The sequence below is a fragment of the Panthera tigris genome, chromosome B4 (genome assembly GCF_018350195.1).
Source record: "Panthera tigris isolate Pti1 chromosome B4, P.tigris_Pti1_mat1.1, whole genome shotgun sequence".
In the NCBI taxonomy this organism is placed as follows: domain Eukaryota; kingdom Metazoa; phylum Chordata; class Mammalia; order Carnivora; family Felidae; genus Panthera; species Panthera tigris.
In genome coordinates, this window is record NC_056666.1 from 82,738,880 (window position 1) to 82,766,141 (window position 27,262).

Below are 27,262 nucleotides of genomic sequence, written 5' to 3' on the forward strand. Positions count from 1 at the left end.
ATCTTCTCACCACTTCCTCTCTTTCTCACTCCTCACTTCAATGTGTCTTTTCCCTGTCCTCTCATCTCCTATCTCTGGCCTCTGCTGACTCTATGACAACCCTGTCCTTCCCGGCCCCTCCCTTGGCCCCTCCTTTGCAGTGGGTACCAACAAATGTCGGGTGAACAACGGTGGCTGCAGCAGCCTGTGCCTGGCCACCCCTGGGAGCCGCCAGTGTGCCTGCGCCGAGGACCAGGTGTTGGACACAGACGGTGTCACCTGTTTGGGTATGAGGTGCCCAGCCGGGGCGGGTGGCCTGACAGTGGTCCTCAGCAGGAGGGGCCACCGTGTCCAATCAGAGATAAAGGAGGAAAAGAGGGTCCTGTGGGGGCAACAGGAGGCAAGGGATGGGGAGGGAGCAGGCTCTGGGGGCCAGGAGGGGGTTTAGGGAGGTCTGGGTGCTGGGAAGAGTTAGGGAGAGCGCAAAGATTAGGGGAAGCTGAATGATGATCAGGACAGCTATGGAAAGGGGAAAATATACTTTTACATTTGTCTCCCCTTGATTAAAGTAATATAACAACAGCTCTAAATATTGGAAATTAGAGAAGTGAAAAAAAGCCCGCATCCCACCAACAGACACCACTATATTGTTAGCATTGCAGGAAAGCGAACACCACCTTTTTGGGCCAGGTGGGTTACACGGTTGGTTTTCTGTAGCTGAGATCATACTGTACATAAAATGTGTTCCACCCTTTGGGGCTCATATGTGTCACAGCGTTTTCTGTGTTATTGTTGCATTATTTTAAACAGCTTCTTTTTGAAGAAAAGTAGGTCATGCTCATTGTAAAAAATAAACAAACAGTATAGAAAAACATAGGAGAAAGTACAAGTCACCCAAATACCATGTGACATGGATGTCACTCTTACCATTTGGGGGGACACCCTCCCAAACATGTCTCTACATGTTTCCCTTTATTTATTTATTAAAAAATTTTTTTTAACATTTATTTATTTATTTATTTTTGAGACAGAGAGAGACAGAGCATGAACAGGGGAGGGTCAGAGAGAGAGGGAGACACAGAATCCGAAACAGGCTCCAGGCTCTGAGCTGTCAGCACAGAGCCTGATGCGGGGCTCAAACTCACAGACTGTGAGATCATGACCTGAGCTGAAGTCGGACGCTTAACCGACTGAGCCACCCAGACGCCCCACGTTTCCCTTTATTTAAACGAGCCAGGTTACACATGCTCTTTAGTTTTCTGCTTTTGTCACTCGACTGTAGGTCATAGATACATAAGCAGAATTTTTAATGGCTGAAATATATTTCATTAGTAAACGTTCCGTAACTTACTCAACCATTTCTCTACCATAGGACGTTTAAGTTGTTTCTGTCTTTGTTATAATCACAGCTAACATTCATTTATTGAGCACAGATCAGGTGCCAAGATGTGATTTTAAGCATTTCCCATGCAGTAACTTGTTTACTCCTTAAAATATTCATGTAGGGAAAGTATTTTTATTATCCCCAATTCACAGATGAAGAAAACGAGGCCCAAAGTTATAACAGGGATTTGAATCCAGGAAGTCTGACCCAGAGCCTGTTTTTTGTTTTTGTTTTTGTTTTTGTTTTTGCTTTTTGTTGTTTTTTTTTTTATCACTTGCTATGCTATTTCCCATATCTTCCTGCCTTCCCATATTGGATGGTTTCCTTAAGATAGAATCCCAGAAATGAAAATGGGTCAGTGGGGCCTTAATGGACAGCTAAGAATGAGTGACTAAGGCCAGGTGGAGGGCAAGAGCATTGACAGAGAGGGGAACTGAGTGGCCAGGGTAATGGAAGGATCTGCACGGATGTTGAAATCACCAAGAATTAAAGCAGGAGAGATTGGAGGAAAAGTGACACTGAGCCATCAGCTAAAAACCTTTAAGGATGACAGTAAGTGGCCTGAAGGCCCATAGAAGTAGGGGTTGGTGTAGTCTAATAACATGAAAATCAGAGCTGATTTTTCAGAAAGGGGAGCAGAACAGTCTCGAAGCAGTTGCACGGAGCAAGACAACACATGCCAAGGCCCAGTGGTCTAGGGCCACAGGAGAGAAAATAGGCACCCACGGGACGCACAGAAGCTTCAGGGATTAGAGCGGGGATGAGAGTTGGACAGGTCAGAAAGGCTGCAAGCAGAGCTTAGGGTGCAGGGACAGGAGCCGACCTGGGAGCGCTGGGCTTCTCCATGTTACAGACGAAAATGCAGACAAAGCACAAAGTGATTTTACTGCTGAGTGCTCAAGGTAGACGGGGGGTGGTGAGGTGGCAGTGATGAGGGTGGAAGGGTGGAGCCTGCAGAGTTCTGGGACCTGTTTTCACTCCGGCTGGTAGAGTTCATGCATCTGTGAAGGAAAAAGTCCAGGCACCACGACAGGGCTCTGGGGGCCCCAGGGGTAACTTCCAAGAAGCAGTTTGTGGAGATGACAGGAAGCTGGTGAGAAGTGGTCTTCTCAGGAGGGACAAAAGTAAGGGGTGGGGGGCTCTAGGCTCTCTTGGAAGCTGCTTCTTCTCGGGCCATACTGCAGTACTGAAAGTGTTCAAGTAAACATCACCCTTGTGGCTTGAGAAAGAGTTGCGGTTTCCATCCAGATTATTTGTTTGTGAAGAATCACGCCCTAGGAAAGATTACTGTCTGCATATCATTTAAAATAATACAACAGGCAAATGTAGTACAGAGAGCTGAGCATCTGTCCCATGACCTGCGTCTGACTTTCCCCCCACACCCCTGTGGTGCCCACAGCGAACCCATCCTACGTGCCCCCACCCCAGTGCCAGCCAGGCGAGTTCGCCTGCGCCAACAGCCGCTGCATCCAGGAGCGCTGGAAGTGTGACGGGGACAACGACTGCCTAGACAACAGTGACGAGGCCCCAGCCCTCTGCCGTGAGTCTCCCGCCCCTCTCCAACAACTGCAGGGCAGCATGTGGAGAGAGCTGGGTCCCGCCCCTCTCACTGACCCCTGAATTCCTCACTCCCCAGATCAGCACACCTGCCCCTCGGACAGGTTCAAGTGCGAGAACAACCGGTGCATCCCCAACCGCTGGCTCTGTGACGGGGACAACGACTGTGGGAACAGTGAAGACGAGTCCAATGCCACTTGTTCAGGTGTGGGGTCAGAGTGGGCTGCACTGGGCACCCCTCAGGCAGGGAGGCCGGGGCGGGGAGGGGCAGCCAGAGTGGCCTCAGGAAAGAAAGGAGCATGGGGTATTGAGGCAGAGAGGATGGGATGCTGAGCAGGAGGAAAGGAGTGCTCTCCCCTTCCCCAGGAGAACGGGGTTGGCTGGGAGGACTGAACCGGGGTGGGTGGGGAAGGCGGGGACAGATCACAGCTCCAGATTGGAGACAGAAGCAAGTCAGGGTGGATCTTCTTGGAGGATACCAGAGACCCCGTGAGAGATGGGGTGAAGCAGATGCGGGGGTCAGACCACATATGTGGCTTTAAACTTCTCTCAGAGAAATGACATTGAGACCCTTGGGAAGACTTCCTGATAGGCAGAGGACAGGAGGAAAGAATAGGAAATTAAGAGAGGAGGGCAAGACTATGAACACCCGCGCCCATCCCTGTCCCCAGCTCGCACCTGCCCACCCAACCAGTTCTCCTGTGCCAGTGGCCGCTGCATCCCCATCTCCTGGACGTGTGATCTGGATGATGACTGTGGGGACCGTTCTGACGAGTCCGCTTCATGTGGTAAGAGGGACAGCAGGGAGGCTGGGCTGGCATGGGGAACAGGGAGCCCATCGAATGTGCCCTGGGGTGGGGTGGGGGGGCTGGAGGGCCCCTGAACCTTAGTCCCTGGGTGGTCTTGAGCAAGCGCCTTCATCTCCGAAGCCTGTGTGAGTTTTGTCCGCAAAATGAGGATAATAAGAGCACCCACATCACTGTGCTGATGTGGGGATCCAGTGAGATGATGCAGGAAGAGCACTCAGCACAGGGTGAGTGGTGGGTAACTAGAAGTTTGAAAAAGGGATGCTCAGAGGGATGGGGACGAATGAGCAGAGCTTCAGGCTGAAGCCCCACCACGTAGCTTTCCCATCCCTGTCTGACCGGGCTACAGCTGCTGGTTCCAGGAGGGACCCCGCACCCACCTGCCAGGTGCCATGATGCTGTATGATCTTGAGGGCCCTACTCAGCTGTTCTTTCTCCCTGACAGCCTATCCCACCTGCTTCCCCCTGACTCAGTTTACCTGCAACAATGGCAGATGCATCAACATCAACTGGAGATGTGATAATGGTAAGAGCTTGCCCCCTTTAACCTGCCTTGATTCCTAGGAAAGCTAAAAGCCACAGCCACGCCCTGGGTGGGAGGTAAAGGGGTTTTCGAATCAAGCTGGGGCCTCCCGCCGCCAATCCACTAAAGCCCCACTGGGTTGGCTGGGAGAAAGGAGGACAGGCCAGAAGTGCCATGGGGGAACTAGTATGGACAGAGGGGAGACCGTCCCTGCCACCTGTCTGTACCATTCCTCCCCAGACAGGGCCTGAGCTGCCCTTTCTCGGGCAGAGGCTTGGGGGCCAGGGAGAAATGAGTGAGAAAGGCTAGAGGGGCAGAGCAAGGAGAGCCCAGTGCCCAACTCCCTTCTCCCCGCAAACCCCATCTCCTGGGGTCCTTGGTGCACCCTCCAGGCTCCGCCTTCAGGCTCGGAAGCCCACCTGGCGGTCAGCCACGGACCAGGTGATGTCAGCCCTGAGCCACGGGGGCCAGTGCATCGTCATGTGTGTGCCGTCTCGGGGCTCTGGTTGTGTCTGTGTGTTGTGACGTGTTGCTCCGGAGGCTCCAGCCCTGGCTGATGTGTGAGAGCATGTATTGGGTCAACACCACGTTGCCCCTCATCTTTGCTGTGTCTCGTGTGCCAATGGTTGCCCTGGCGGTTTCTGTGTTTCAGAGAAGGATTGTGGGGACGGCTCTGACGAAAAGACCTGTCCTGAGCCTGCCGGTCAGTGCATAGAAGCACATGCACCATCACCCCAGAGTCCCAGCTGGCCTCGGGCCGCCTCTCAGAACCCCTAGGCAGCTCCCCTCTCCAGAGCTCCTAGGACGTGAAGGGAAAGAGAGAAGGGAGAGAGGAGGCAACAGAGAAAGACTGTGGAAGGGAAAGAAGCAGAGGGGACAGAAGAGAGGAGATGACAGAGAGGTGGGGACAAAAAGACCAAGACACAGAGGGAGAGGAGAGAGAATCAACTCCAGATGGAAAAGAGGCAGGAACACACCCAAGGGGGAAAGCTGTACCCCAACCTTCTCAGGTGTCCCGAAAATGTGGAGGGAAGTCCAGTAGCCCCTCACCCACAAGGCCTAGAAAGCAGGACGTTCATTCAGTCACCCTCAGATGCCTTCCAGGAGTGGCCCCCGAGCCTTCCCAGCTGCAGGCAGTACCCCTTGTGAGTCAGGCGGCCGCAGCATGGGGCACAGCAGTGGCCAAGCTCAGGGCGGGCCTCATCGGGCCCTTCCCTCCCCAGCAGGGCAGCCTCACCTCCACGCCATCCACCTTTCTCCCTCCCAAGCCAGAGGAATCCCTGCCTTTCCCCCAAAGCAAGCAGACCCCTGTTCCCACACCCTGCCAAAATGAGAAAGGGAAAGGAACGCGTCCAGTCCCCCACCCGCCATCCTCCGAGACTCAGGGAAGGGCCCTCCCGGAGGCCACCCCTCCTCTCCCCGCCCCCTGCGTGGGCCATGGTGCATGCTGCAGTCTATGCAGTTTCTGTGTCTTTTCTGTTTGTTATTTTCTCAGTGGGGGGTGGGGCGGGCTGAGGGTGGGAACGGGAGGGGGGCGTGGGGGCCCCAAGCTGGGGTCACAGAGAAGGCAGCTTGCTGACCTCCTCCTCGCCTCTCCCCTTGTTGCCTCCCCCCTCAGACAATGACTGTGGGGATAACAGTGATGAGGCCGGCTGCAGCCACTCCTGCTCCAGCACTCAGTTCAAGTGCAACAGCGGGCGCTGCATCCCCGAGCACTGGACCTGTGACGGTGACAACGACTGCGGGGACTACAGCGACGAGACACACGCCAACTGCACCAACCAGGGTGGGTGCCTGGGGGCCAGCAGGCGGGGTGAGACCATCACACGCCAGTCACTTAGCCATCCCTCTGTCCCTCCATCCTCCCCGTTCTGTGCTGCAGCCATCTGGGAACCAGAGATAACCCAGACATGGCTCTTATCCTCAGGAGGTGCCTGTCGTGCGGGAGAGAGACATTGTCAACAAACCTTTGTCACACACTGTGAAGATTACGGGCTTTGCAGTTGGGTGGCCTTGGGTTTGAGCTCCAGCTCTGCAACTTACTATCTGGGTGGCCTTGAGCAAATTGCTTCATCTCTGTGGGCCTCTGTGAGTTTCATCTGCAAAGTGGGGATAATAATAGCACCCACATCACAGCACTGATGTGGGGGTTCAGTGAGATCATGCACAAAAAGCACTCAGCACACAGCCTGTGCTCGAGAGCTGGTAGCTTGAAAAAGGGATATTCGGGGGTGGGGGTGGGGCTGGTAAGGATGAATGAGCACAGTGGGGACCAAAGAAGAGAGGGGTTGGCCCCGTGAGGGTCCTCAGTGCCCAAGCCTCCAGGACCCAGCTAGGGGGCAGTGGGGGCCGAGTCTACTGGAAGGCACAGACCCTCTCAAGGAAGATTTGTTTCTCAGCTCTGGCTGATTGTTTCCATGGAAGATTGCAGACCCAGGGTTGCCCTGGCTATAAGAGAAGTCATAAATGCAGATTTTTACGTGGAATCTACCCATTTTTTTTAACTTCCCACATTTTTTTTAATTTTATTTTTTATTTTTTAAAATTTACATCCAAAGTAGTTAGCATCTAGTGCAACAGTGATTTCAGGAGTAGACTCCTTAGTGCCCCTTACCCATTTAGCCCATCCCCCCTCGCACAACCCCTCCAGTAACCCTCAGTTTGTTCTCCATGTTCATGAGTCTCTTCTGTTTTGTCCCCCTCCCTAAATCTACCCATTTTTAAGCCCTGCTGTATTTGTTTCCTATTTGCGGCCACAACAAAGTTCCACAAACTGAGTGGCTTAAACAATAGAAATTTATCATCTCAGTCCTAGAGGCTGGAAACCCAAGTCCAAAATATTGGCAGGATTGAGGGAGGCCTCGCTCCTAGCTCTTGGCGTTTGCAGGCAACCTTTGGCATTCCCTGGCTTGTATATGCTTCACCCCAATCTCTGCCTTCATCTTTTCATGGTGATCTCCCTGTGTGTGTGTGCCTGCCTATCTCTGTGTCCAGATTTCCTCTTTATGTAAGGACACAGTCATTCATATTGGATGATGTCTCACCCTAATGACCTCATCTTAACTCGACCATTTGCAAAGACCTATTTCCAGGGGCTCCTGAGTGGCTCAGTTGGTTGAGCATCCAACTCTTGATTTTAGTTCAGGTCATGATCCCAGGGTTGTGGGATTGAGCCCCGCACAGTGTGGAACCTGCTTAAGATTCTCTCTCTCCCTCTGCCCCACTGATTCTCTCTCTCTCTCTCTCTCTCTTAAAAAAAAAAAAAAAAAAAAAAAAAAGATCTATTTCCAAAGAAGATCACATTCACAGGTACTATGAGTTAGGACATCAGCATCTTTTTTAGGGAACACAAATCAACCCATAACAACTGACAATGGACTTCAAAGGTTTTAAAAATACTGTAGGCCAAAATCTTTCGGCAGGCCTCATCTAGCCCCTGAATCTCCAGCTTGCAACCTATGCCTTACAGAGTGAAGGTGTACACAGTTAGACCAGTACTGACGGCACGCATCCCCACTCTGGACCCAGAACTGAGAGAGAGGGCAGGGAGGGTCACCTGAGGCCCAGGAAACAGTCACTGAGTCTCAAGGGCCATCTCAGAAGGGTTGGGTGAGTGGGACAGGTAATAGTGCCTTGGGATTCTGAGAAGGGAGCTTCTGGAGGCTTGTGGTGTGGTGGAGAAGCACTCTGCCCCTCACTCACAAGCTGGGTGAACTTGGACAAGTCATTTCCTCTGAGACTTGGCTTCCTCCCCTATGAAATGAGAGGAGATGTGTGGGAGCCTGGCATGTGGGAGCAGACATGTCCTGATTGGTAGTGACTGTTAACTGTGGTGGTAGCTGCAGTGGTCTGGGGCCATTGAGGAAGAGGCGGGGTCTGCATTGGGCCCTGATGAGGGATTCGACTGTGGCCAAATGGACATGAGGGAGGGTCCTCAGAAGGGGGGCGCTAGGGGTGGAGAACACAGTAGTAAGATTTAGACGGTGAAACTGAGCACTTTTGCCTCTGCTTGGGGGAGGGGGGCCCTCAGATTGGAGGGGCCAATGGGGAACGAGGCTGTGCCCAAAGGGGGCGGATTATATCAGCAGTTGAAAGTCAGGCACTGGGGTCTTTGAAGGACTTTGAAGCTGGAAGGTGATAAGATATAGGAGGTGCTGGGGCGCCTGGGTGGCTCAGTGGGTTGAGCATCCAACTTTTGATTTCGGCTCAGGTCATGATCCCAGGGTCGTGGAATGGAGCCCTATGTCAGGCTCTGAGCTGAGTGTGGAGCCTGCTTGGGGTTCTCTCGCTCTCTCTCTCTCCCTCCACCCCTCTCCCCTGCCTCCTCACTCTCTCTCTCCCAAATAAAAAAAAACATAAAATAAATAAAAAATACCCTGAAAAAAATGATGTAGAAGGTGCTTTCAGAGGATAATCCTAGAAGGAGATTCGATGAGAAGGAGGTTCAGGGGCCCCAAGGAAGGAAAACCGGCCCCAAGGAAGGAAAACCAGCCCCAAGAAAGGCCAGTGCTGAAATGCAGGCATAAGAGAAGAGCACTGACCACATTCATGGCGGGGCGGGTAGAAGGAGCGGGCGGCAGCGTGAGAGCAAGGTGAGGCTCCTGCACAGTCACCTATGCCTCCGGGTGCTGTTCCTGTTCCTTTCCAGCCTCCTGAGTCAGATCTCAGTGCTGCAGCCGGAGTGATCCTGCAGAACATGAGTCAGATCACACCTCAGCCCTGCCCTCGAGCCTGCACTGGCTCCTTACACACTTGAATCAATGCCAAGCCCCACTCCATGGCCTGCAGGGCTCCCACCACCTCTCTGACCTGTATTCTTGCCACTCATTTCCTCCTTCACTCTACTCCAGCTATGCAGCCTCAAATATGCCTCGGGCATTTTGCAAACATGCCCTGCGTGGTCCCATCTCAGAGACTTCGCACTCGCTGTTCCCTCTGCCAGGCTGCACCTCCCGGTATTCTCACGGCTGATGTCATCCAAGCCTCTGTTCAAACATCTGCTCAGAGGCCTTCCTTGACCATCTTACCCAGTAGCATCGTCATCCCTCGCTAGCCTTGACCCAGCTTCGTCTCCATGACATGGAACACTCCCTGCAGTAACATTCTGGATTTCTGTGTCATGTCTTCACTGTCTCTTCCCTGCTAGAACTTCAGCTCCATGAGGGTAAAGACGGGCTCGCTCACACTGGCACCTGGAACAGTGCCTGGCACACATGAGGCACTCAAGAGGTGTTTATGGAGTGAACGGGTAAAATGGAGGCTGGGCCAAGATGGGGGGCCTTTGAGTTCTGGCCCAGCAAACTGCTTATCCAATAGAGCACTGGTGTGTAAAATAGAGAGATTATAGACGAGCTGATTGCTGGGGTCCTGGGAGGTGTGACATTCCTGACTCCAAGTTAGCTTCTGAGAAGTGTCGGCAGGACTCAGAGAACTCTCCATCCCTGCCTTGGCTCATAGCTCTGGACTGGGCAGAACAGGAGGGGGATTGGGAAGGCACACATGGGAATGGCTGACGTGGAGCCCCTACCCCCCCTGCCCTCCCTCTGTCCCCCTGCAGCCACACGGCCTCCCGGTGGCTGCCACAATGATGAGTTCCAGTGCCGACTGGATGGTCTGTGCATTCCCTTGCGCTGGCGCTGTGATGGAGACACTGACTGCATGGACTCCAGTGATGAGAAGAGCTGTGAGGGAGTGACCCACGTCTGTGACCCCAATGTCAAGTTTGGCTGCAAGGACTCCGGTAAAAAGAAGGAGGGGCAGGAGCCTGACTGGGGCAACACGGACAGAAGGAGACCATATTGAGAGGCAGTGGCAAAGGAGTGGCGAGGGAGACAGCGCTATGCTGCGGGGGCTGGGGGTGGGGACATGGTGAGGCAAAGGGCCACACAGAAAAAGCTTGTGCGTGATGCATGGGGGAAGCTTCGTAAGGGGCCAGGGCCTGCACTAAAGGCCCTGGAAACCAAAACCCTCACCAGAGTTGAGCTTCAGCACCCTCTGCAGATTCTTGCTTTCTTTGCTGCCTCTGTGAATCTGACAGAAAAGGCCTCCAATGTTCCTAGTGGACCCCAAGGCATTACAATCATGACCCTATTAGAGAAACCCATCGGGTCTGGGAAGAAAGGCATGGAGAGCCCTCCTGCCCGGGCCTGCCCTCATACTACACTCACCCCTCAGCTCGATGCATCAGCAAAGCTTGGGTGTGTGATGGTGACAGTGACTGTGAAGATAACTCGGATGAGGAGAACTGTGAGTCCCTGGCCTGCAGGCCGCCCTCGCACCCCTGCGCCAACAACACCTCAGTCTGCCTGCCCCCCGACAAACTGTGTGATGGCAACGACGACTGTGGAGACGGCTCAGACGAGGGAGAGCTCTGCGGTGAGGATTAGGCCTAGCAAAGGCCCCAGGAGAGGAGTGGGGAGGGTGGCTGGGTAAGGAGTCTCGAGGACAGGTGGAACGGGGCAAGTTCATCGGGGAGTGGTCTCAGACTGGGAAAGAGCAAGCAGCACCCCAAGAAGTTACCAACAACCCTTACTGGTTTCAGACTGGCCTCGGCAAGAGGCTGGGCTGAGCACACCACGCTATTATCGCGTTTAATCCATACAACAGCCTGTGAGGTGGACAGTGTTATCATCTCCATCTGACAGAGGAGAAAACTGAGGCAGAGAGGTTAAGTAACTGGTCCGAGGTCCTAAGGTGTTGTGGAGACAGTGCAGTGCACCCACTTCCTGCAATCACAGACCCTCACTCACACCCACCAGAGAACAGCACAGAGCTGCTTTTAAAGATGAAGACACCAGGGTTGAGTGTTGAGGTGGTCGGGGCAGGCTTTCCAGAGGAGGCAGCGATTTAACTGGGTTCCCAAGGACAGATAGTGCCCGTAGAGAGAGAAGGTGGGGCAAGGAGGCTGTGCATTCAAGGATCAAAAGAAATAGGGGTCAGGGAGGGGAGCAGAGCAGAGCAGCCTGTCTCCTCCACGCCAGGCAGAGCATCTGTTGTAGGGGGGAGGAGTGGGGGAGGAGGCAGGCTGGGACCGGCCCGAGAACTGCTGACAGGTCATCAGTCAGGGCTGGCAGATCTCAGGGTGTGTCAGAGAACCTGGCAGGACATTCCCTACCACACCCCACCCTAATCACACCCAAATCAGAAGAGATCGAGGAAAAAAGGGCAACCCCCAGAGAGAGGCAGAAAGCTGGGGCCCCCCACCATGGGCTCAAGAAGAGACCAGAAAATAGAGACTAGATGCATCCATGATGTGAGGGTGTTCCTCAGGGAAAGGAGAAGGGTGGCCCCCGTGGTGGGTGCTGGGGTCCCAATCCTGGTCCTGAGGGAGCGCGGGGACAGAGGCTTGGCTGGCAATGGAAAAGAAAGATGCTATGGGCAGGGTGCCAGGGCTCTGTCTGGGCTGCCCAGGACTTGAGACCCAGCCAGGCCGTCATCCTGCCTCCTCCTGGATCCTGACCCTGATCCTGTCCCCTGCTGCCCACACCACAGACCAGTGCTCTCTGAATAACGGAGGCTGCAGCCACAACTGCTCGGTGGCACCTGGTGAAGGCATTGTGTGTTCGTGCCCTCTGGGCATGGAGCTGGGGCCCGACAACCACACCTGCCAGATCCAGAGCTACTGTGCCAAGCACCTCAAGTGCAGCCAGAAGTGTGACCAGAACAAGTTCAGCGTGAAGTGCTCCTGCTACGAGGGCTGGGTGCTGGAGCCGGATGGCGAGAGCTGCCGCAGCCTAGGTGAACCACGGGTGAAAGGTGGCCGGGAAGGCTGGGCAGGCTGAGGCAGGCCCCTGAGCTTCAGTTGGCTGGGTTTGGGCTGCCGGATGCCAAAGGCTGTGGTTTCCCTCCATGACCAGGCCCAGGGCCAACAGAGACCCTGCCCTGCCTGCTCTTGGACAGGGCGGCTCTGAGGCAGCAAGCCTCGTGCTGACCCCTGTCACGCTCCTCCCCAGATCCCTTCAAGCCATTCATCATCTTCTCCAACCGCCATGAGATCCGGCGCATCGACCTTCACAAAGGGGACTACAGCGTTCTGGTGCCCGGTCTGCGCAACACCATCGCCCTGGACTTCCACCTCAGCCAGAGCGCCCTCTACTGGACTGATGTGGTGGAGGACAAGATCTACCGCGGGAAGCTGCTGGACAACGGAGGTGACAGCCCCCTTCTGCTGGCCCAGGACTAATGCGGGGTGCTCTTCAGAGAGAATGGGCACCTGGGCACTCGGAGCCACAGGCCCAGATCCAGGCCACCCTGAAGCAGAGGCCCCTAGCTCCCCCATCCCCCACACTCTCGTTAATTGGGTTAGATTTTGCTGTGGGTCTCAGTTCCTGACGCCCCGTAATTATCGTCAGCAAAGCTGCCAGCCTGATAATTAACAAAATGATCAGCCTTTCTTTGGAATGGTCTGGAGCTCCCCAAATCCTAGAACTGCAGGCTTAAAAGGAAAAAGCCATTTAGGAATGGGGTACCTGAATCATGCCTTTGATCCAAAGGCAGCCTGACCCATCACAGACATCTTTCCACACATATTGAGCACCTGCCATATACACCTGGACCTGGGAAGACAGCAGTGATCAAAACAGGCCAAAATGTCTGTCCTCAGGGAGCTTACATGCCAGAGGAGACATCAGATATAAACAAATGAGTACAACGTGGAATATAACAGAAGGGGATAGCAGTGTGGATATAGAGAAAGGAGGAAAGGGGGTGAGTAGGGAGAATGGGGGGTCGGCATTTTAAATGGGGTGGTCAAGGAAGGCCTTCTGAGAAGGTGACATCTGAGCAAAGACTTGAAAGAAGCACATTTTACTAAAGGAGTTTGTATTGTTTGTTATAGACAAAACTTGGAACCATCCTAAATGTTCATCAACAAGGGAATGGCTAAGTAGATTGTAATAATGTTCACACTATGAAAATAATTTTATATCTATCATCTATATCTATATGTGTATATATAATTATACATGATATACACAGAGATATAGATATAGATATAGATATAGATATAGATATAGATATAGATATAGATATAGATAGATATCTCCAGGGAAAAATCTTTAAGACAGTCTTTGAAGTGACTTCTAGAAAGTTCTGTCCTCATATTGATTCTGCATCTGTCCCCCAAAGCCTCCACCCTCTGCTCTGACCTCCTCCCATGGGTTAGCCCTTCAGAGAGCTGCAAGCAGAAGAAAGCTGTGACCTCCCCCTCCTCAGGGTTCTGGAAGCTAGGCCTATTCTCTCCTTATTTGACCTCCTGGAGGGGCAGGGGGCCTGGGTGAGGAGAGTAGGGTGTCTGTGAACCCCAGTTGTATCCAGGGTGCATCAGAGGTATTGGCAGAGGTGTCAAGGTTGAGGGTGGTCCTACTATACTGTGATTTCACTCCCATGACCTTCTCTTCACCAGCCCTGACTAGTTTCGAGGTGGTGATTCAGTACGGCCTGGCCACCCCCGAGGGTCTGGCTGTAGACTGGATTGCAGGCAACATCTACTGGGTGGAGAGTAACTTGGACCAGATTGAAGTGGCCAAGCTGGATGGGACCCTTCGGACCACCCTCCTGGCTGGTGACATTGAGCACCCAAGGGCAATCGCGCTGGATCCACGGGATGGGTGAGAACCCTGCTCAGCCCTATTCTGGCCCCATGGTCTCCTCTGAAGCCTTGTTCAGCCGGGTCAGGGACACCTATCTCTTCAAATGCTATTCACCCCCTCTGCCCTTTACCAAAGATCCTATAACAGCCCCGCCCCAGGCCCTTGACCTTGGCCCCCCCTGACTCACTCCCCATTTCCCAGGATCCTGTTTTGGACAGACTGGGATGCCAGCCTGCCCCGCATCGAGGCCGCCTCCATGAGTGGGGCCGGGCGACGCACCATCCACCGGGAGACAGGTTCAGGCGGCTGGCCCAACGGGCTCACGGTGGACTACCTGGAGAAGCGCATCCTCTGGATCGATGCCAGGTCATTGCCCCCCACCACACCCCCAGACGCCTCCATCTTTCCCCTCCCCCCAAGGCAGGGTGGGGTTGGGAGTCCCAGGGCTCACCAGCGATAAGGGTGGTGAAAACGCTTGAGGCAGCTGGAGCCAGAACTGGGGTGGCCAAGGGCTGGGCCCAGTAAGAGGACTGAGGGTTGGGGAGAGGGGAGAGGATGGATGTGGAGAGAAGAGGGTAGAAGCAGGGCTGTCACCCCATCCAGGACTGCCTGGCCCCGGTGCGGGCAAGGCTAAAATGCAACCTCCTGTCCTCACTCACAAACCTGTGTGCTCTGCTCGGGGACTTCGTCCACCCAGGGGAAGGGCAAACTTCTAACTGGTCTGCTCAGAGTGGGTACCTTCTTCCAACCTCACCAAAAAAAAAAAGCCCCTGTGTGCTAACTGTGGCCCTATGGAGAAGTGAGCCAAGAGATTCAGGGCGTCGGAATCGGGATCCAAAACCTGGGATCCTAGACCTCAAACCACTCTGATTCTCACTCCATGTTGTTCTGTTTGCCTTCCCTGGCCAGCAAGGCCTGGGAGGAAGGACTGCTCCAGTGTGCTAGAACGGGGGGGGGGCGATGGGCCAGGGCATGGCCCCCGCCATCATCCTCACTCTGCCCCGACCACGCTCTCAGGTCAGATGCCATTTACTCAGCCCGTTACGACGGCTCCGGCCACATGGAGGTGCTTCGGGGACACGAGTTCCTATCGCACCCGTTTGCAGTGACGCTGTATGGGGGGGAGGTGTATTGGACGGACTGGCGGACAAACACGCTGGCCAAGGCCAACAAGTGGACCGGCCACAATGTCACCGTGGTACAGAGGACCAATACCCAGCCCTTTGATCTGCAGGTGTACCACCCCTCCCGGCAGCCCATGGGTAAGGGGCCAGCAGCCTCTTTAGAAGGCCTTAGGAGAAGAGGGGGCCGTGAGAGCATGAGGGATGGCGGGGACGGGCCAGTCTGCTGACTGGAGAGTCTGGTGGCAGGTGATGCTGGAACAGGGCGTGTGAGAGTAGGTGAAGAGGGGGCGGTCGAGGTGAGAGAGGCCAGGCAGGGGCCAGCGACTCACAGGATATTTTCCATTCTCCCCTCCCCCACCCCTAGCTCCTAATCCTTGTGAGGCTAATGGGGGCCGAGGCCCCTGCTCCCACCTGTGTCTCATCAACTACAACCGGACCGTCTCCTGCGCCTGCCCCCACCTCATGAAGCTCCACAAGGACAACACCACGTGCTATGGTAGGAGGCCCCTCCCTCAAGAGCCACTGGTAAACTGAGGCTGAAGGGGAAGGTGTCAGGTACCCAGGCTCCCAGTTGTAAGTGAAGATAGAGCATCCCAGCTGGGAGGGACCTGATGGGAGAGGTTCCAGACACAACGGCTGTAAGAAGGTGTGTGAACTCAGACAGGGAGCCCGATCGGGGCACTTCCAGATAGCCAATGACCATCAGCAGATGGAAGGAACCAGAAGAGGGAGGGACCCTAATCTGGGTGGGTGGGAAGCATGAAGGTAAGGGGCTGCCCTCAGTCACCTGCCACATGCCCCACAGAGTTTAAGAAGTTCCTGCTGTACGCACGTCAGATGGAGATCCGAGGGGTGGACCTGGATGCCCCCTACTACAACTACATCATCTCTTTCACGGTGCCCGATATTGACAACGTCACGGTGCTGGACTATGATGCCCGCGAGCAGCGCGTCTACTGGTCCGATGTGCGGACACAAGCCATCAAACGGGCCTTCATCAATGGCACAGGCGTGGAGACTGTCGTCTCTGCAGGTCCTGCCCTTGCCCTGGACCCCTGCAGTGGGTGTGGCCCCCCCACCCCCACCCCGCCACCGAGCCCTTGCTCCCATCCCTGGTCCCCTTAGTCCTGATATTCCTTTTCCAAATCCTCTCCCTTCTCAATGCCCCAGCCCTGGTTTCCCAACCCTGATTCCCCCCAAAACCAGACCAGCCCCCCACTTCCTACAGTCTCCCGACCTATGCCCTGCAAACACCCAATCTCCAACTCCCCACTGTGCCCCCCAGACTTGCCAAATGCCCATGGGCTGGCTGTGGACTGGGTGTCCCGAAACCTGTTCTGGACAAGCTACGACAGCAACAAGAAGCAGATCAACGTGGCCCGGCTGGACGGCTCCTTCAAGAATGCGGTGGTGCAGGGCCTGGAGCAGCCCCATGGCCTGGTTGTCCACCCCTTGCGTGGGTCAGTCCAGGGCCCAAGGTCGGGGAGCATGGGGTGTGGGGCGGGAGGAAAAGAGGAGTCTGACTTTACCTTCCTGCCACCCTCCCAGGAAGCTCTATTGGACTGATGGGGACAACATCAGCATGGCCAACATGGATGGCAGCAACCGTACCCTGCTCTTCAGTGGCCAGAAGGGCCCTGTGGGTACGGCTTGTCCTGCCTATGCTACCACTCTTTCCTAATTCCCCACCCAGGAGATCCTCAGGGTCCCGCAATTACCTCTCTGTCTCCTGAACTCCCAGCTTAGCGCTTGTCGTCACCCTCCTCCTCCAAAACCACACATCCCTCAGCCCCCAGTCTGAGTGCCAGACTTTCTGGTGGCAGTGACGCCCCCCTCTTCTAGGCCTGGCTATCGACTTCCCTGAAAGCAAACTCTACTGGATCAGCTCTGGGAACCACACCATCAGCCGCTGCAACCTGGATGGGAGTGGGCTAGAGGTCATCGATGCCATGCGGAGCCAGCTGGGCAAGGCCACTGCCCTGGCCATCATGGGTGAGGCTGCTGGGTGGGGGTAGGGACAGGATCAGAGAGGCTGGGCTGGGGTGGCCTGGGGGTGGGGCCCTCCCCAGGGTCTCATCCCCTGCTGCCTCCCCAGGGGACAAGCTGTGGTGGGCAGATCAGGTGTCAGAGAAGATGGGCACGTGCAATAAGGCTGATGGCTCAGAATCCGTGGTCCTGCGGAATAGCACCACCCTGGTGATGCACATGAAGGTCTACGACGAGAGCATCCAGCTGGGTGAGGCAGGGGGCCAGGGCCCCGGGCAGGGGGTGGGCTAGAGAGGGGTGAGGGCTGTGGCCATGAGCAGCTGTAGGAATCCCTGGGCAAGGAAGTGAATGGGAGTGAACACGGGTCAGACTCCACTCACCACCCAGAGGGTCTCCTCTTTCTCATCATCACAGAGGTACCATATGAGCTTACAGCCACCCTGGTCACAAGAGCCAGGGCCTGGGAGGACAAAAGACCTGAGTGTGGGTTGGGTGGTGACCCCCACAAGGTCCAGGGTGAAGGCGGTGATTATCCTTTCCCTAAGCAGTGCAAGCCCGACACTAAGGTCCTGAGAAGGTCTACCTAACCCTTTCTCTGTGCCTCCTACCCACCCCAGACCATGAGGGCACCAACCCCTGCAGTGTCAACAACGGTGACTGCTCCCAGCTCTGCCTGCCCACATCAGAGTCGACCCGCTCCTGTATGTGCACGGCCGGCTACAGCCTCCGGAGTGGCCAGCAGGCCTGCGAGGGTCAGTGCCCCATCACCATCTTGCCCCCCACCGTGGCCCAAGTCTCCAGCTCTGACCCCTCCTACCCCACAGCCCCACCTTCCTCCTCTCACCTTGAGGACAGGAACTGCATTCATCATGTATTGTGAAGTGCCTTCTGGGTTAGATGCTTAGTAAGCCCCCGTTGTGCAGGGTACTACAGGGAAGGCTAGGGGCAGAAGTCCCTGTCCCTGTGCTCTGCGGTCTTCATCAGAGATGGGGCTAACGCGTAGGGGAAACTGGACCGTGAAGTGGCTATCCAGTGTCTGCAGTAGGATTTTAGAGAAATAGATGTCAGCAGGCAGCGCCAGGGCCAGCTTCATGGAAAAGATGTGCTGTGAGCTGGGTTTTATAGGACAAGTAGGATTTAAGTGCATGGATCAAAGGGGAAGGGACAATAAGTTAGGCACTGGGTCCAGAGCAATTCGAGGATATGTGCAGAGGCCCTGAGGCGCCAAGCCTGAGTGGTGGGCAGACTGTGGGGGGTGTCAGAGGTGATGGCTGTGAGGTAGGGCGGGCCTCCTGTGGGTTCTCAGCCAGGAGTGCCTGGAAAGTGGTGTTTGGGGCAGATTAACCTGGCGGCAGAGAGCCGGCTGGGTGGGGGAGGGAGAAACCGAGGCAGTTAGACCAGTTAGGAGGCTATTAGAGTGAGCCCAGTGTTAAGAGATGGGGCTTAGCGGCTGGGTTTAAGAGAAGGGATGAGACTCAGAGACATTTCACAAGAACTTGCTGACTGATTTATGAGTTTGCCCCAGGACAGCACTTCTCAAAGTGCGCTCCTGGGAACCTCCCTCTTTGATGTGGGTAGATGTTACAGAAAGAAACACTGGGTTGAACAAAGTTTAAGTGTTTTTTGCTGCAGAACTTCTCAGAGTCTTGAGTATGTTCATCTGCACTGAGGATTTTTCAAGAGGAGACTAATGTTTGGGGTTTCCCCAAACTCCCTTGACTATGAATCCTTTTTTTCAAGGAGCCTGAGAAACCAGAGCCCCCTGGGGGATTCATCTGGGGACACAGTGTATCATGGGGCAGAGGCAGTGGAGGATTCTGGCTCATGTGGATAGTGGCACCTCAAAAGAAATGGGAAAACAGAATTAAGACTCAGGAATGAGATGTCAAGGATATTGAGTCTTAGGTGTTTGAGAGTGTGTGGCAGAGACCAGAATGGGGAGGACAAAGAGGAAACTAAGGTGGAAGTCTCCATTTAGGAGTCATCTGGTTTCATTGCCTTGTCTGAAACTCCCCAGGTTCTTCCTAACAGCTTTTGGGGGTGCTGGGTTGTATGGAGTGAAGTTGAACTGCAGGGCCCCTTTTGGGGAGAGAAGTCCAGGTCTCTTCTGCCCTCTAGTGGGGGATAGTAGTCTTGCAGGTGGTTCCCCAGAGCTGCTCTCCTTTCCCACCCCCACCACCCACCAGCCAGGTGACCTCCCAGCCCAAGCTGCAGGCCTCAGGCTCAGGTGTGTTTATCTGTGTGTTGAAGGGGAAGGCATGATGTCTGGAAGAAGATACTCAGAGTGACAGAGCCCAAGTTTAAAGGGGGTGTCAGCGAGACCCAGGCCTGAAGTATCCTTGTGTTTCAGGTGTGGGCTCCTTTCTCCTGTACTCTGTGCACGAGGGAATCCGGGGAATCCCCTTGGATCCCAATGATAAGTCAGATGCCCTGGTCCCAGTGTCGGGGACCTCCCTGGCTGTCGGCATTGATTTCCATGCTGGTGAGTGATTTGGTGGCGGGAGAGAGTGGGACGTTACTTTGAGGGTAGTGTGCTCTGGGAGCCCAGTGAGAGTCAGCCTGACTACAGCTGGAGGGGGAGATATCACAGCTCCCCCTACCCTGCTCTAGTTTCCCTTCCAACCCCCGTGCCACTGCCTCCCCCACCCCCAGCACTCACCTCTATTTTGACTGCCATTTGATTCTGACCCTCCACCTTTCCCCTGCCTTGTTGGGCATCCCAACGTTGGCTCCTCTATCTCCAGAAAATGACACCATTTACTGGGTGGACATGGGCCTAAGTACCATTAGCCGGGCTAAGCGAGACCAGACATGGCGCGAGGATGTGGTGACCAATGGCATTGGCCGCGTGGAGGGCATTGCAGTGGACTGGATCGCAGGTGAGCCATGAGAGGGCCCTGGGCGGGCTGTGGGCCTCCAGGTAGGGTGGAGGCCTGGAGGAGAGAAGCGGGATCTCAGGAGTCTGAGGAGAAGGACTAGGCAGGAACGGATGGGGGAGCAGCAGGGATCTAGGGGCTAGAAGGGGACCAGGTGCATGTGTTCCCACCCAACCCCCTAATCCCCACTCACTCCCTCCTCAGGCAACATCTACTGGACAGACCAAGGCTTTGATGTCATCGAGGTCGCCAGGCTCAATGGCTCTTTCCGCTACGTGGTCATCTCCCAGGGTCTGGATAAGCCCCGAGCCATCACTGTCCACCCAGAGAAGGGGTGAGAAGCTGGACAGGCTGTCCAGTTCCCAGCCCTGGCTTGGTTCTGGCTTGGTCACTTTCCACAGCCCACACTTATGAGACCCTCTCTCCTCCATGGTCTGGGGACTGACACCCCACTTCTGCCTCCTCCACCCCACAGGTATCTGTTCTGGACTGAGTGGGGCCAGTATCCACGTATCGAGCGGTCTCGGCTAGATGGTACTGAGCGAGTTGTGCTGGTTAATGTCAGCATCAGCTGGCCCAATGGCATCTCGGTGGACTATCAGGTTTGAATGCAGGCTTGGCCCTGGAGCCCTCGGGATATCTGGACCCCATGCTGTGGGGGGGAGGCTCCCCTTACCCTATACTCTGCTTCCAATAGACTCTCCCTATGGTGAACCCCCCATTCGGTGGGGAGATATGGACCCAGGATAGGTCTTGCGGTCTTCTGGCCCAGCTCCCAACCCAGAGTAGGACTCCTACCGCCCTAGAGATGGGGGAGAGGGTGTGCTGTCACTCAGAAGTGAGGACTGAAGGCATGTCTAGAAGGGTCGGCATATCAGCAGGTCAGAGGGCAGGGAGGATATGGAGAAAGGAGGAGAAAGATACGAGAGGCAGGGGTGAGTGGGACAGCCCTGCTGCCCAGGACACTGGGGCTGGTGTAGAGTGCTGGGCACTGGAGGTGAGGTGCATGCCTCTGGCCTATAGGATGGGAAGCTATACTGGTGCGATGCCCGGACAGACAAGATCGAGCGGATCGACCTGGAGACGGGTGAGAACCGTGAGGTGGTTCTGTCCAGCAACAATATGGACATGTTCTCAGTGTCTGTGTTTGAGGACTTCATCTACTGGAGTGACAGGTGAGGCCTTCTGCCCTGGTCTTCTCCCTGGCATCCTTTCCCTCCCTCCTGACCTCTGTCGATGCCCCGCTCACGGCCTGGCCTTCCCTTCCCCTAGGACTCACGCCAATGGCTCCATCAAGCGTGGGAGTAAAGACAATGCCACAGACTCGGTGCCCCTGAGAACAGGCATCGGCGTCCAGCTCAAAGACATCAAAGTCTTCAACCGGGACCGGCAGAAAGGTGAGGCTGGGGCTCTGGGCCAGGCAGGAGAGGCACACAGGGTGATTTCTCAGACCGAGAGGGGCCAGGAGAGATGCTGAACCCACAGGGACACTTTCCAGCGGCTCCAGAGACCTGAGGGGGGTGAAGAGGGGCTGAGGAGCTCAAGGATGGGTTTGGGTGCCGAGTTGCTGAGGCAGAGCAGTGCACCAACCAGAGCGTCCACCTTGGCTGAGAGTCCAGAGGCACCGGTGAGCCTTTTCCCAAGGTGGGCCCTGCCCTCCATAACCACCTCCTTCCCATGCCCTCCCCCCAGGTACCAACGTGTGTGCAGTGGCTAATGGCGGGTGCCAGCAGCTGTGCCTGTACCGGGGCGGGGGGCAGCGGGCGTGTGCCTGCGCCCACGGGATGCTGGCTGAAGACGGGGCGTCGTGCCGGGAGTACGCGGGCTACCTGCTTTACTCAGAGCGCACCATCCTCAAGAGCATCCACCTGTCTGATGAGCGCAACCTCAATGCACCCGTGCAACCCTTTGAGGATCCTGAGCACATGAAGAATGTCATCGCTCTGGCCTTTGACTACCGAGCAGGCACCTCCCCGGGCACCCCCAATCGCATCTTCTTCAGCGACATCCACTTTGGGAACATCCAACGGATCAATGACGATGGCTCGGGGAGGATCACCATTGTGGAGAGTGAGCCCAGACCCCGATCTGCCCAGGAAGGGGGGAGGGGGGTAGGGGGCTGTGCAGAGGACCAGCACCGACTCAGGGTAGAAAAGCCCTCAGACATCAGCCAGCCCACTCCGCCCCAGATCTGAATCCCAGCTGTGACTGCGTCCCTGACAAGTAGCCAGCAAATCACACTGCACCCATTATACTTACTTGAAAGTTTCTCCTCATTTGGAGTCACACTTGGCCCCCCTCTCGCTTCCCCCTCTGATCCTAGTTTGCCCCCAGGCTGCACAGAATAAGCCAAAACCCTCCTTTGTGTGTCCAGTGCTCACAGCACAGGCTGCAGAGACAGGCTGGGTTCAACCCAAGACACAGGATTTCAGGCACTTGTCCTGTGCTGTCCAAGATTTCTCATCTGCATAATGAGACAGGATCACCTGAACCGTAGGTATGAACGCTTAGCTCAGCCCAGGTGTCATGTGCACCCCACAGAGACCAGTGGGTGCTAGAGCCGTCACCCCAGGACAGCCCTTCAGCTCTGTGAAAAGTGCTGTTTTGTTCCACTTACAGTTTTCTTTTCTCCAGGCTGGATACCCCCCTGGTCTTTTGACTCGTTTGTTCAGTTATTCATTCACTCTGGCCACGGAGACCTGCCAGACACTATTCTAGTGGCTGGTATACAGCGATGATAAACATAGATCTGTTCTTTGACCCTCCTCTGGACATTTCCTGCTCCACACAGTCCAGTCCCCGTGCCTGTCTAAAAATGTGTCCAAAGCTAAACTAGATACCCTGTGATTGTAACTTGATCAGGAGAGACTGGCAAGAACTGTCCCCTCCCTTCAGGCCATTGTTTAAGCTACAGTACTTCTATTAATGCAGCCTCTGGCAACCACAGCGACATACAGCTAGAGGCCACTAAAATCCCCTTAGGCTATGGTTCCACTACCCATTGTGCACTTAATTCTTTAACCTGAGTTTGGGATGTCTATGAGAATCAATCCAGTTCTGGCCTTGTTAAGCAGGAAGCTCCCACCCTGTACAGCCCAAGTCAGATGTGATTTACTAAAATCCATAAAGCCAATTCTACCCAGCTGTGGGGAGAAGCAGGAAGAAGGGTCAGGGAGATGGGCCATGGATCATTTGGGTAGAAAATAGGGAAGGACAGGAGGGCTGGGGTGCCAAGGGCTGTGCCTCCATATGCTCCTCAGCTCCCACATATCCCCTTCCAGCGCCCCCATATGCCAGAGGAACGGGTGCTCCAGGCCTTCCCCCTGAGTTCATGCCCCGGTTGCCCCTTCGGCTCTGCTCTCTGGCTCCATCCCGACCTATGACTACTCCTGTCTCCTTGCAGATGTGGGCTCTGTGGAGGGCCTGGCCTATCACCGTGGCTGGGACACTCTCTACTGGACAAGCTACACAACATCCACCATCACCCGCCACACAGTAGACCAGACCCGCCCAGGGGCCTTTGAGCGTGAGACGGTCATTACTATGTCTGGAGACGACCACCCACGAGCCTTTGTGCTGGACGAGTGTCAGAAGTGAGCTACTGGGTGTAGGGAGTGGGTGGCAGAAACCACTCCGGGCAGCCCCGGGTGGGGGTGAAGCAGCAGGAGAGGCTGGCTTTCACCTGAGATCAGCCACTTCCTTGCCATGACCTTAGACCAGCTGTCTGAACTGTCTGAGCTTTAGTTTCCTCATCTGTAATAGGACAATAATATTTCAGGTGCCTGAACCAAGAAGAGGATCGGGGCGGGGCGGGGGGGGGTTGTGAAGGACAATTCTGGCTCAGTGATTAGTCGATTCATTCATCAGAAAGCAATGTTCAAGGCACATAGTAGGTCCTCTGTGTTTCTGAGACTCCAAGCTTCAGGCCAAGACTGTTCACTGAACGCTTATTGCCTGGAAGCTTTGACCTAGCTGAGGAGAGAAATCATAGTGCTGGGAAGCATGGAGACCGGTGATGACCAAGAGGCCCCACAGAGGCGGCAGGTTGGCACAGGACCTAGAAGTGGAAAGGCCAGGGAAGGATGGCCCAGACACAGGGCACTGCTTTGAGCAAGAGCCAAAGGAAGGAGTGCTGTAGGCGGGGAAGGACTGTGAGGAGACTCCCCCATGCCCGATCAAAGGGCTCTTGTGAGCAGAAGCAGGCCTGGGGAGGGCCCTGGAAGCAAGGCTTAGGTTGCAAGGCAGTCCAGAGCATGAGTCAGGAGAACCTGGGAGGAAATACCTGGAGGTGGTGCTTGCCCCTGGTCTCCACCTGCCCTGTTCTCCTGTAGGGGCAGCCCCCACTCCCACTGTGTGGGCCTCTAGTGAACCACCTCCTCCCCTTAGAAATCCTGGCCCACACGTAAGCAAAACTGTTTTCCCCAGAATTCAGCAGCACTTGGAATGTTTTCCCAAAGCTTTGCTAGGAAACTAAGGGACAAACAAAACCCAAAAGCAGCTACTTAGAAATGGTGAGTGTACCGACTAAACCTAGATTCCTTAGCCTGATATCACTCGAGGCCAGCCCCAGCCCAGCCTGCCTGGCCCCGCAGACCAGCACAAGGGTCCTCTGTCCCTGGCCTGCCTCACCCTGTCCTGCATGTACCTGGCTCATGACAAAGATCCTATCTGCCCTCTGCGACCCTTGGTAACTTTACCTGTCTTGGGCTGGCCTCAGGGCCTGTCCCTTATGGGCCTGGAACCTCCGTGGAAGGGTGATGCTCCTGGGCACCCCTGCCTGCCTCCCACCCCCAATCCAGAGATGGTGGAGCTTTGTGACTTCAGAAGCTCCTTCATGGCTGCCCACCAAATTCCTTTGCTCTGAGCCTAGGCTCAGCAAATGGCTTTTGGGAACCAACGATGTGCTGAGGATCAAGGGGAGGGTGAGATGGAAATTGGCTCTGCCTCAGGCATATTTGATGCTAGCCATGAGGCTGCAGGGAGCTTTAGGAGTGTGTAAGAAGGACCTGACCTGGGCCGGATATCAAGGAATGTGTCCTCGAGGACACCCAGCTGAGCTGAGGTCTGGAGGATGACAGGGGTGAAGTAAATCCAGGGCAGGGTGCAGGAGAAAGAGCTGAACTGTCTGGGAGAGGCCCTGTCCTGGCCAGAAGGAGCGAGTGCCTTGGAGGAATTGGGGGGGGCCAGTGTGATGAAAGGGGCAGGGACCTCCTGCTGAGCCTCCCCTACAGTTGGCCCCAGTTCCCAGGTTGCTCCCAATTCTGGCTGCTGACAGCCTGCCCCTCAGGACAGCCCCTTCTCCCTGCCCTTCCCTGCCAGCCACTTCCTGGGGAGTGGTTTTACCAAACCTGAAATCCTCAGTTGTAGGACATGTCATTCTTCCACATATAACAGTTTGTCATGGTAGAAGGAAAGCCACTTCCCACTGCAGAGTGAACTGGGCTCTACCTGAGGACATCGAAGTCCCTGGTTGGGCACCCACAAAGCAGGGAGGATGATTCTAGCAGCTGTCCCTGGCATACCCATTTCTCTTATGGAAGCCAGAGACAGATGCCACCATCCTTGATGGCGTCGTGCCACCATCCAAACTCCCATTCTGATTCCAAGAACCCCCATCCAGAACCCCACCCCTCCCCCCAGGATGGGGGCCTTTAAAATCAGAGACTTATCCTCAAGAGCTCCCAGTGGCTTGGGGATAGCCAGCACCTCCCTAAGTGGAAGCATAGTGGCAGGAGGCCATAGCTCAAATGTGCTGGAGAGGCTGTGGAGGGGGTGTTAAAAAGAGACCTGGAGAGGTTTGAGGAGACAGGTCCACCAGCCAGCCAGCCAGAAGACAACTCTGCGTCCAGAGCAGCAGAGGGCAGAGGGCATGGAAGCATGCAGTGGGGTGGGGAGGCAGGGGTAGGTCCTATGAGACAGCCAGAGAACAGATGTAGCTAGATGATTCTCAAACTCCAGGGTGTATGAAGCTTGCCTGGGGAGTGCTGGAAAGTGCTGGTTCCCTGGCCCCAGAATATCTGGGACAGAGGACCCAGGAATCAAGATCCAATGCAGGTGGTCTGAAAACCACACTGTCACACCTAGTGTAGTGCCTGACCAGCCCTGAAGTCATCCGCACCCATCTCTGGAGCCTCACCACCCCCAAAAGGAGCACAGGCAAGGCCCGATCTTACCACCTCCTTTACTGAGAGGAGGCCAAGGTGTAGAAACGAGAGGCTGGTTCAAGGTCAGAGCTTGGAAGGAGCAGAGCTGGGATGAATGTCACATGATCAGAACTGAGCCAAGCGTTCTTGAAATTCACTTTGATATACGGGTGCTTTGGATTACGAGCATGTTTCTGGAACGAAATACGTTCACAAACCAAGGTTTTACTATAATATGAAATACTCATGTGGCATCTACCAGCTGTCACTAGATGAATATTAACTCTTTTAACCCTTAAACCACTCTATGAGGCAGGTAATAGTGTTATCCCCACCTCATGGAGGATGAAACTGAGGCACAGAGAAGTTAAGTCACTTGCTGAGGTTCCTAACTTGTACGTCGTGGAGCCAGAATGGGAACCCAGAACCTGACTTACTTGGCTACACTGTCTCTCAGTAAACACAGATGGCCGTTTCACAGACACTGAGAAATACGTGTGCACACATACACACGCACCGACTATGCAGCAGCTGGGCCCTTCCTGGGCACCGGGGCTGTGTTGGCCTGGGTGGCTGTGAGGTGGCCTGCTGTGCTGGGATCTAGTTCCCACCCTGGCTGACCCTCAGGTTCTGGTTGACTCCTTGCCCCAGCCTGGGCCCTCCACGGTGGACTCCCTGGCTTTGAGTCCTGATCCCCGTGTCCCTGTCTTCCCCCAGCCTGATGTTCTGGACCAACTGGAACGAGCAGCACCCCAGCATCATGCGGGCGGCCCTGTCGGGGGCCAATGTCCTGACTCTCATCGAGAAGGACATCCGCACCCCCAATGGCCTGGCCATTGACCACCGTGCCGAGAAGCTCTACTTCTCCGATGCCACCCTAGACAAGATCGAGCGCTGCGAGTATGACGGCTCCCACCGCTATGTGAGTCTGTGGGGCAGATGGAACAGGTGGCACTGGGCAGGCTAGGATCCGGGGTCAGGGGATGGCTGGCCAGCCAAAATGGAGATTGCCTGGGCACGGAGCAACAGAAAGGGAAGCCACATGGTGGGAAGATTTGGGAGGAGAATGAGGCACTGACACTGCCGCTTAGCTGTGTGGCCTTGCGCAGCCCTCATCCTGTCCGGGCGTGGCTTCCTCATCAATTAAATGAGGACATGGCAAGATTCCCCTGCAGGTCTTCCCATTCTGCAACTGTGTCCAGGGATCTCGGCCAAGGCCAGGCACCCCCACCCCTGGGGCCAGCTGCAGGGGGTTGGATTTGGGGCCAGAGGCCTGAGCCTACCTGTGACGGGC

The 27,262-nt window shown here is 55.2% G+C and overlaps 1 protein-coding gene and 1 long non-coding RNA gene across 4 annotated transcripts in view; one reads left to right on the forward strand and one right to left on the reverse strand.

Moving 5' to 3' along the window:
* The window catches only part of LRP1 (LDL receptor related protein 1), an 81,928-nt gene that overhangs the window by 33,559 nt on the left and 21,107 nt on the right, over window positions 1-27,262 (forward strand). Inside the window, exons 15-44 of one of the 2 annotated variants that reach the window (XM_042992574.1) lie at window positions 141-266; window positions 2,763-2,903; window positions 3,000-3,125; window positions 3,592-3,708; window positions 4,172-4,252; window positions 4,902-4,952; window positions 5,868-6,035; window positions 9,807-9,989; window positions 10,424-10,624; window positions 11,741-11,986; window positions 12,202-12,399; window positions 13,653-13,857; window positions 14,041-14,205; window positions 14,857-15,101; window positions 15,328-15,459; window positions 15,769-15,996; window positions 16,249-16,423; window positions 16,512-16,606; window positions 16,806-16,955; window positions 17,059-17,199; window positions 17,567-17,701; window positions 19,300-19,431; window positions 19,694-19,828; window positions 20,030-20,159; window positions 20,301-20,427; window positions 20,849-21,000; window positions 21,098-21,222; window positions 21,518-21,895; window positions 23,229-23,418; window positions 26,686-26,890. In XM_042992574.1, the coding sequence (XP_042848508.1) occupies window positions 141-266; window positions 2,763-2,903; window positions 3,000-3,125; window positions 3,592-3,708; window positions 4,172-4,252; window positions 4,902-4,952; window positions 5,868-6,035; window positions 9,807-9,989; window positions 10,424-10,624; window positions 11,741-11,986; window positions 12,202-12,399; window positions 13,653-13,857; window positions 14,041-14,205; window positions 14,857-15,101; window positions 15,328-15,459; window positions 15,769-15,996; window positions 16,249-16,423; window positions 16,512-16,606; window positions 16,806-16,955; window positions 17,059-17,199; window positions 17,567-17,701; window positions 19,300-19,431; window positions 19,694-19,828; window positions 20,030-20,159; window positions 20,301-20,427; window positions 20,849-21,000; window positions 21,098-21,222; window positions 21,518-21,895; window positions 23,229-23,418; window positions 26,686-26,890 (4,883 nt within the window). The remainder of the gene's footprint in view (window positions 1-140; window positions 267-2,762; window positions 2,904-2,999; window positions 3,126-3,591; window positions 3,709-4,171; window positions 4,253-4,901; window positions 4,953-5,867; window positions 6,036-9,806; window positions 9,990-10,423; window positions 10,625-11,740; window positions 11,987-12,201; window positions 12,400-13,652; window positions 13,858-14,040; window positions 14,206-14,856; window positions 15,102-15,327; window positions 15,460-15,768; window positions 15,997-16,248; window positions 16,424-16,511; window positions 16,607-16,805; window positions 16,956-17,058; window positions 17,200-17,566; window positions 17,702-19,299; window positions 19,432-19,693; window positions 19,829-20,029; window positions 20,160-20,300; window positions 20,428-20,848; window positions 21,001-21,097; window positions 21,223-21,517; window positions 21,896-23,228; window positions 23,419-26,685; window positions 26,891-27,262) is intronic. The other variant, XM_042992575.1, reaches the window with a different exon arrangement.
* Window positions 1,650-9,463, reverse strand: LOC122240375. Of its 2 annotated transcripts, XR_006220003.1 has the most exons (4): window positions 9,277-9,463; window positions 8,791-8,936; window positions 6,217-6,348; window positions 1,650-2,637 (listed from the first exon to the last, which is right to left on the reverse strand). It is a non-coding gene; the product is annotated as an uncharacterized LOC122240375 (long non-coding RNA). The 2 variants fall into 2 exon arrangements; XR_006220004.1 differs by lacking the exon at window positions 1,650-2,637 and having other exon boundaries at window positions 6,050-6,348.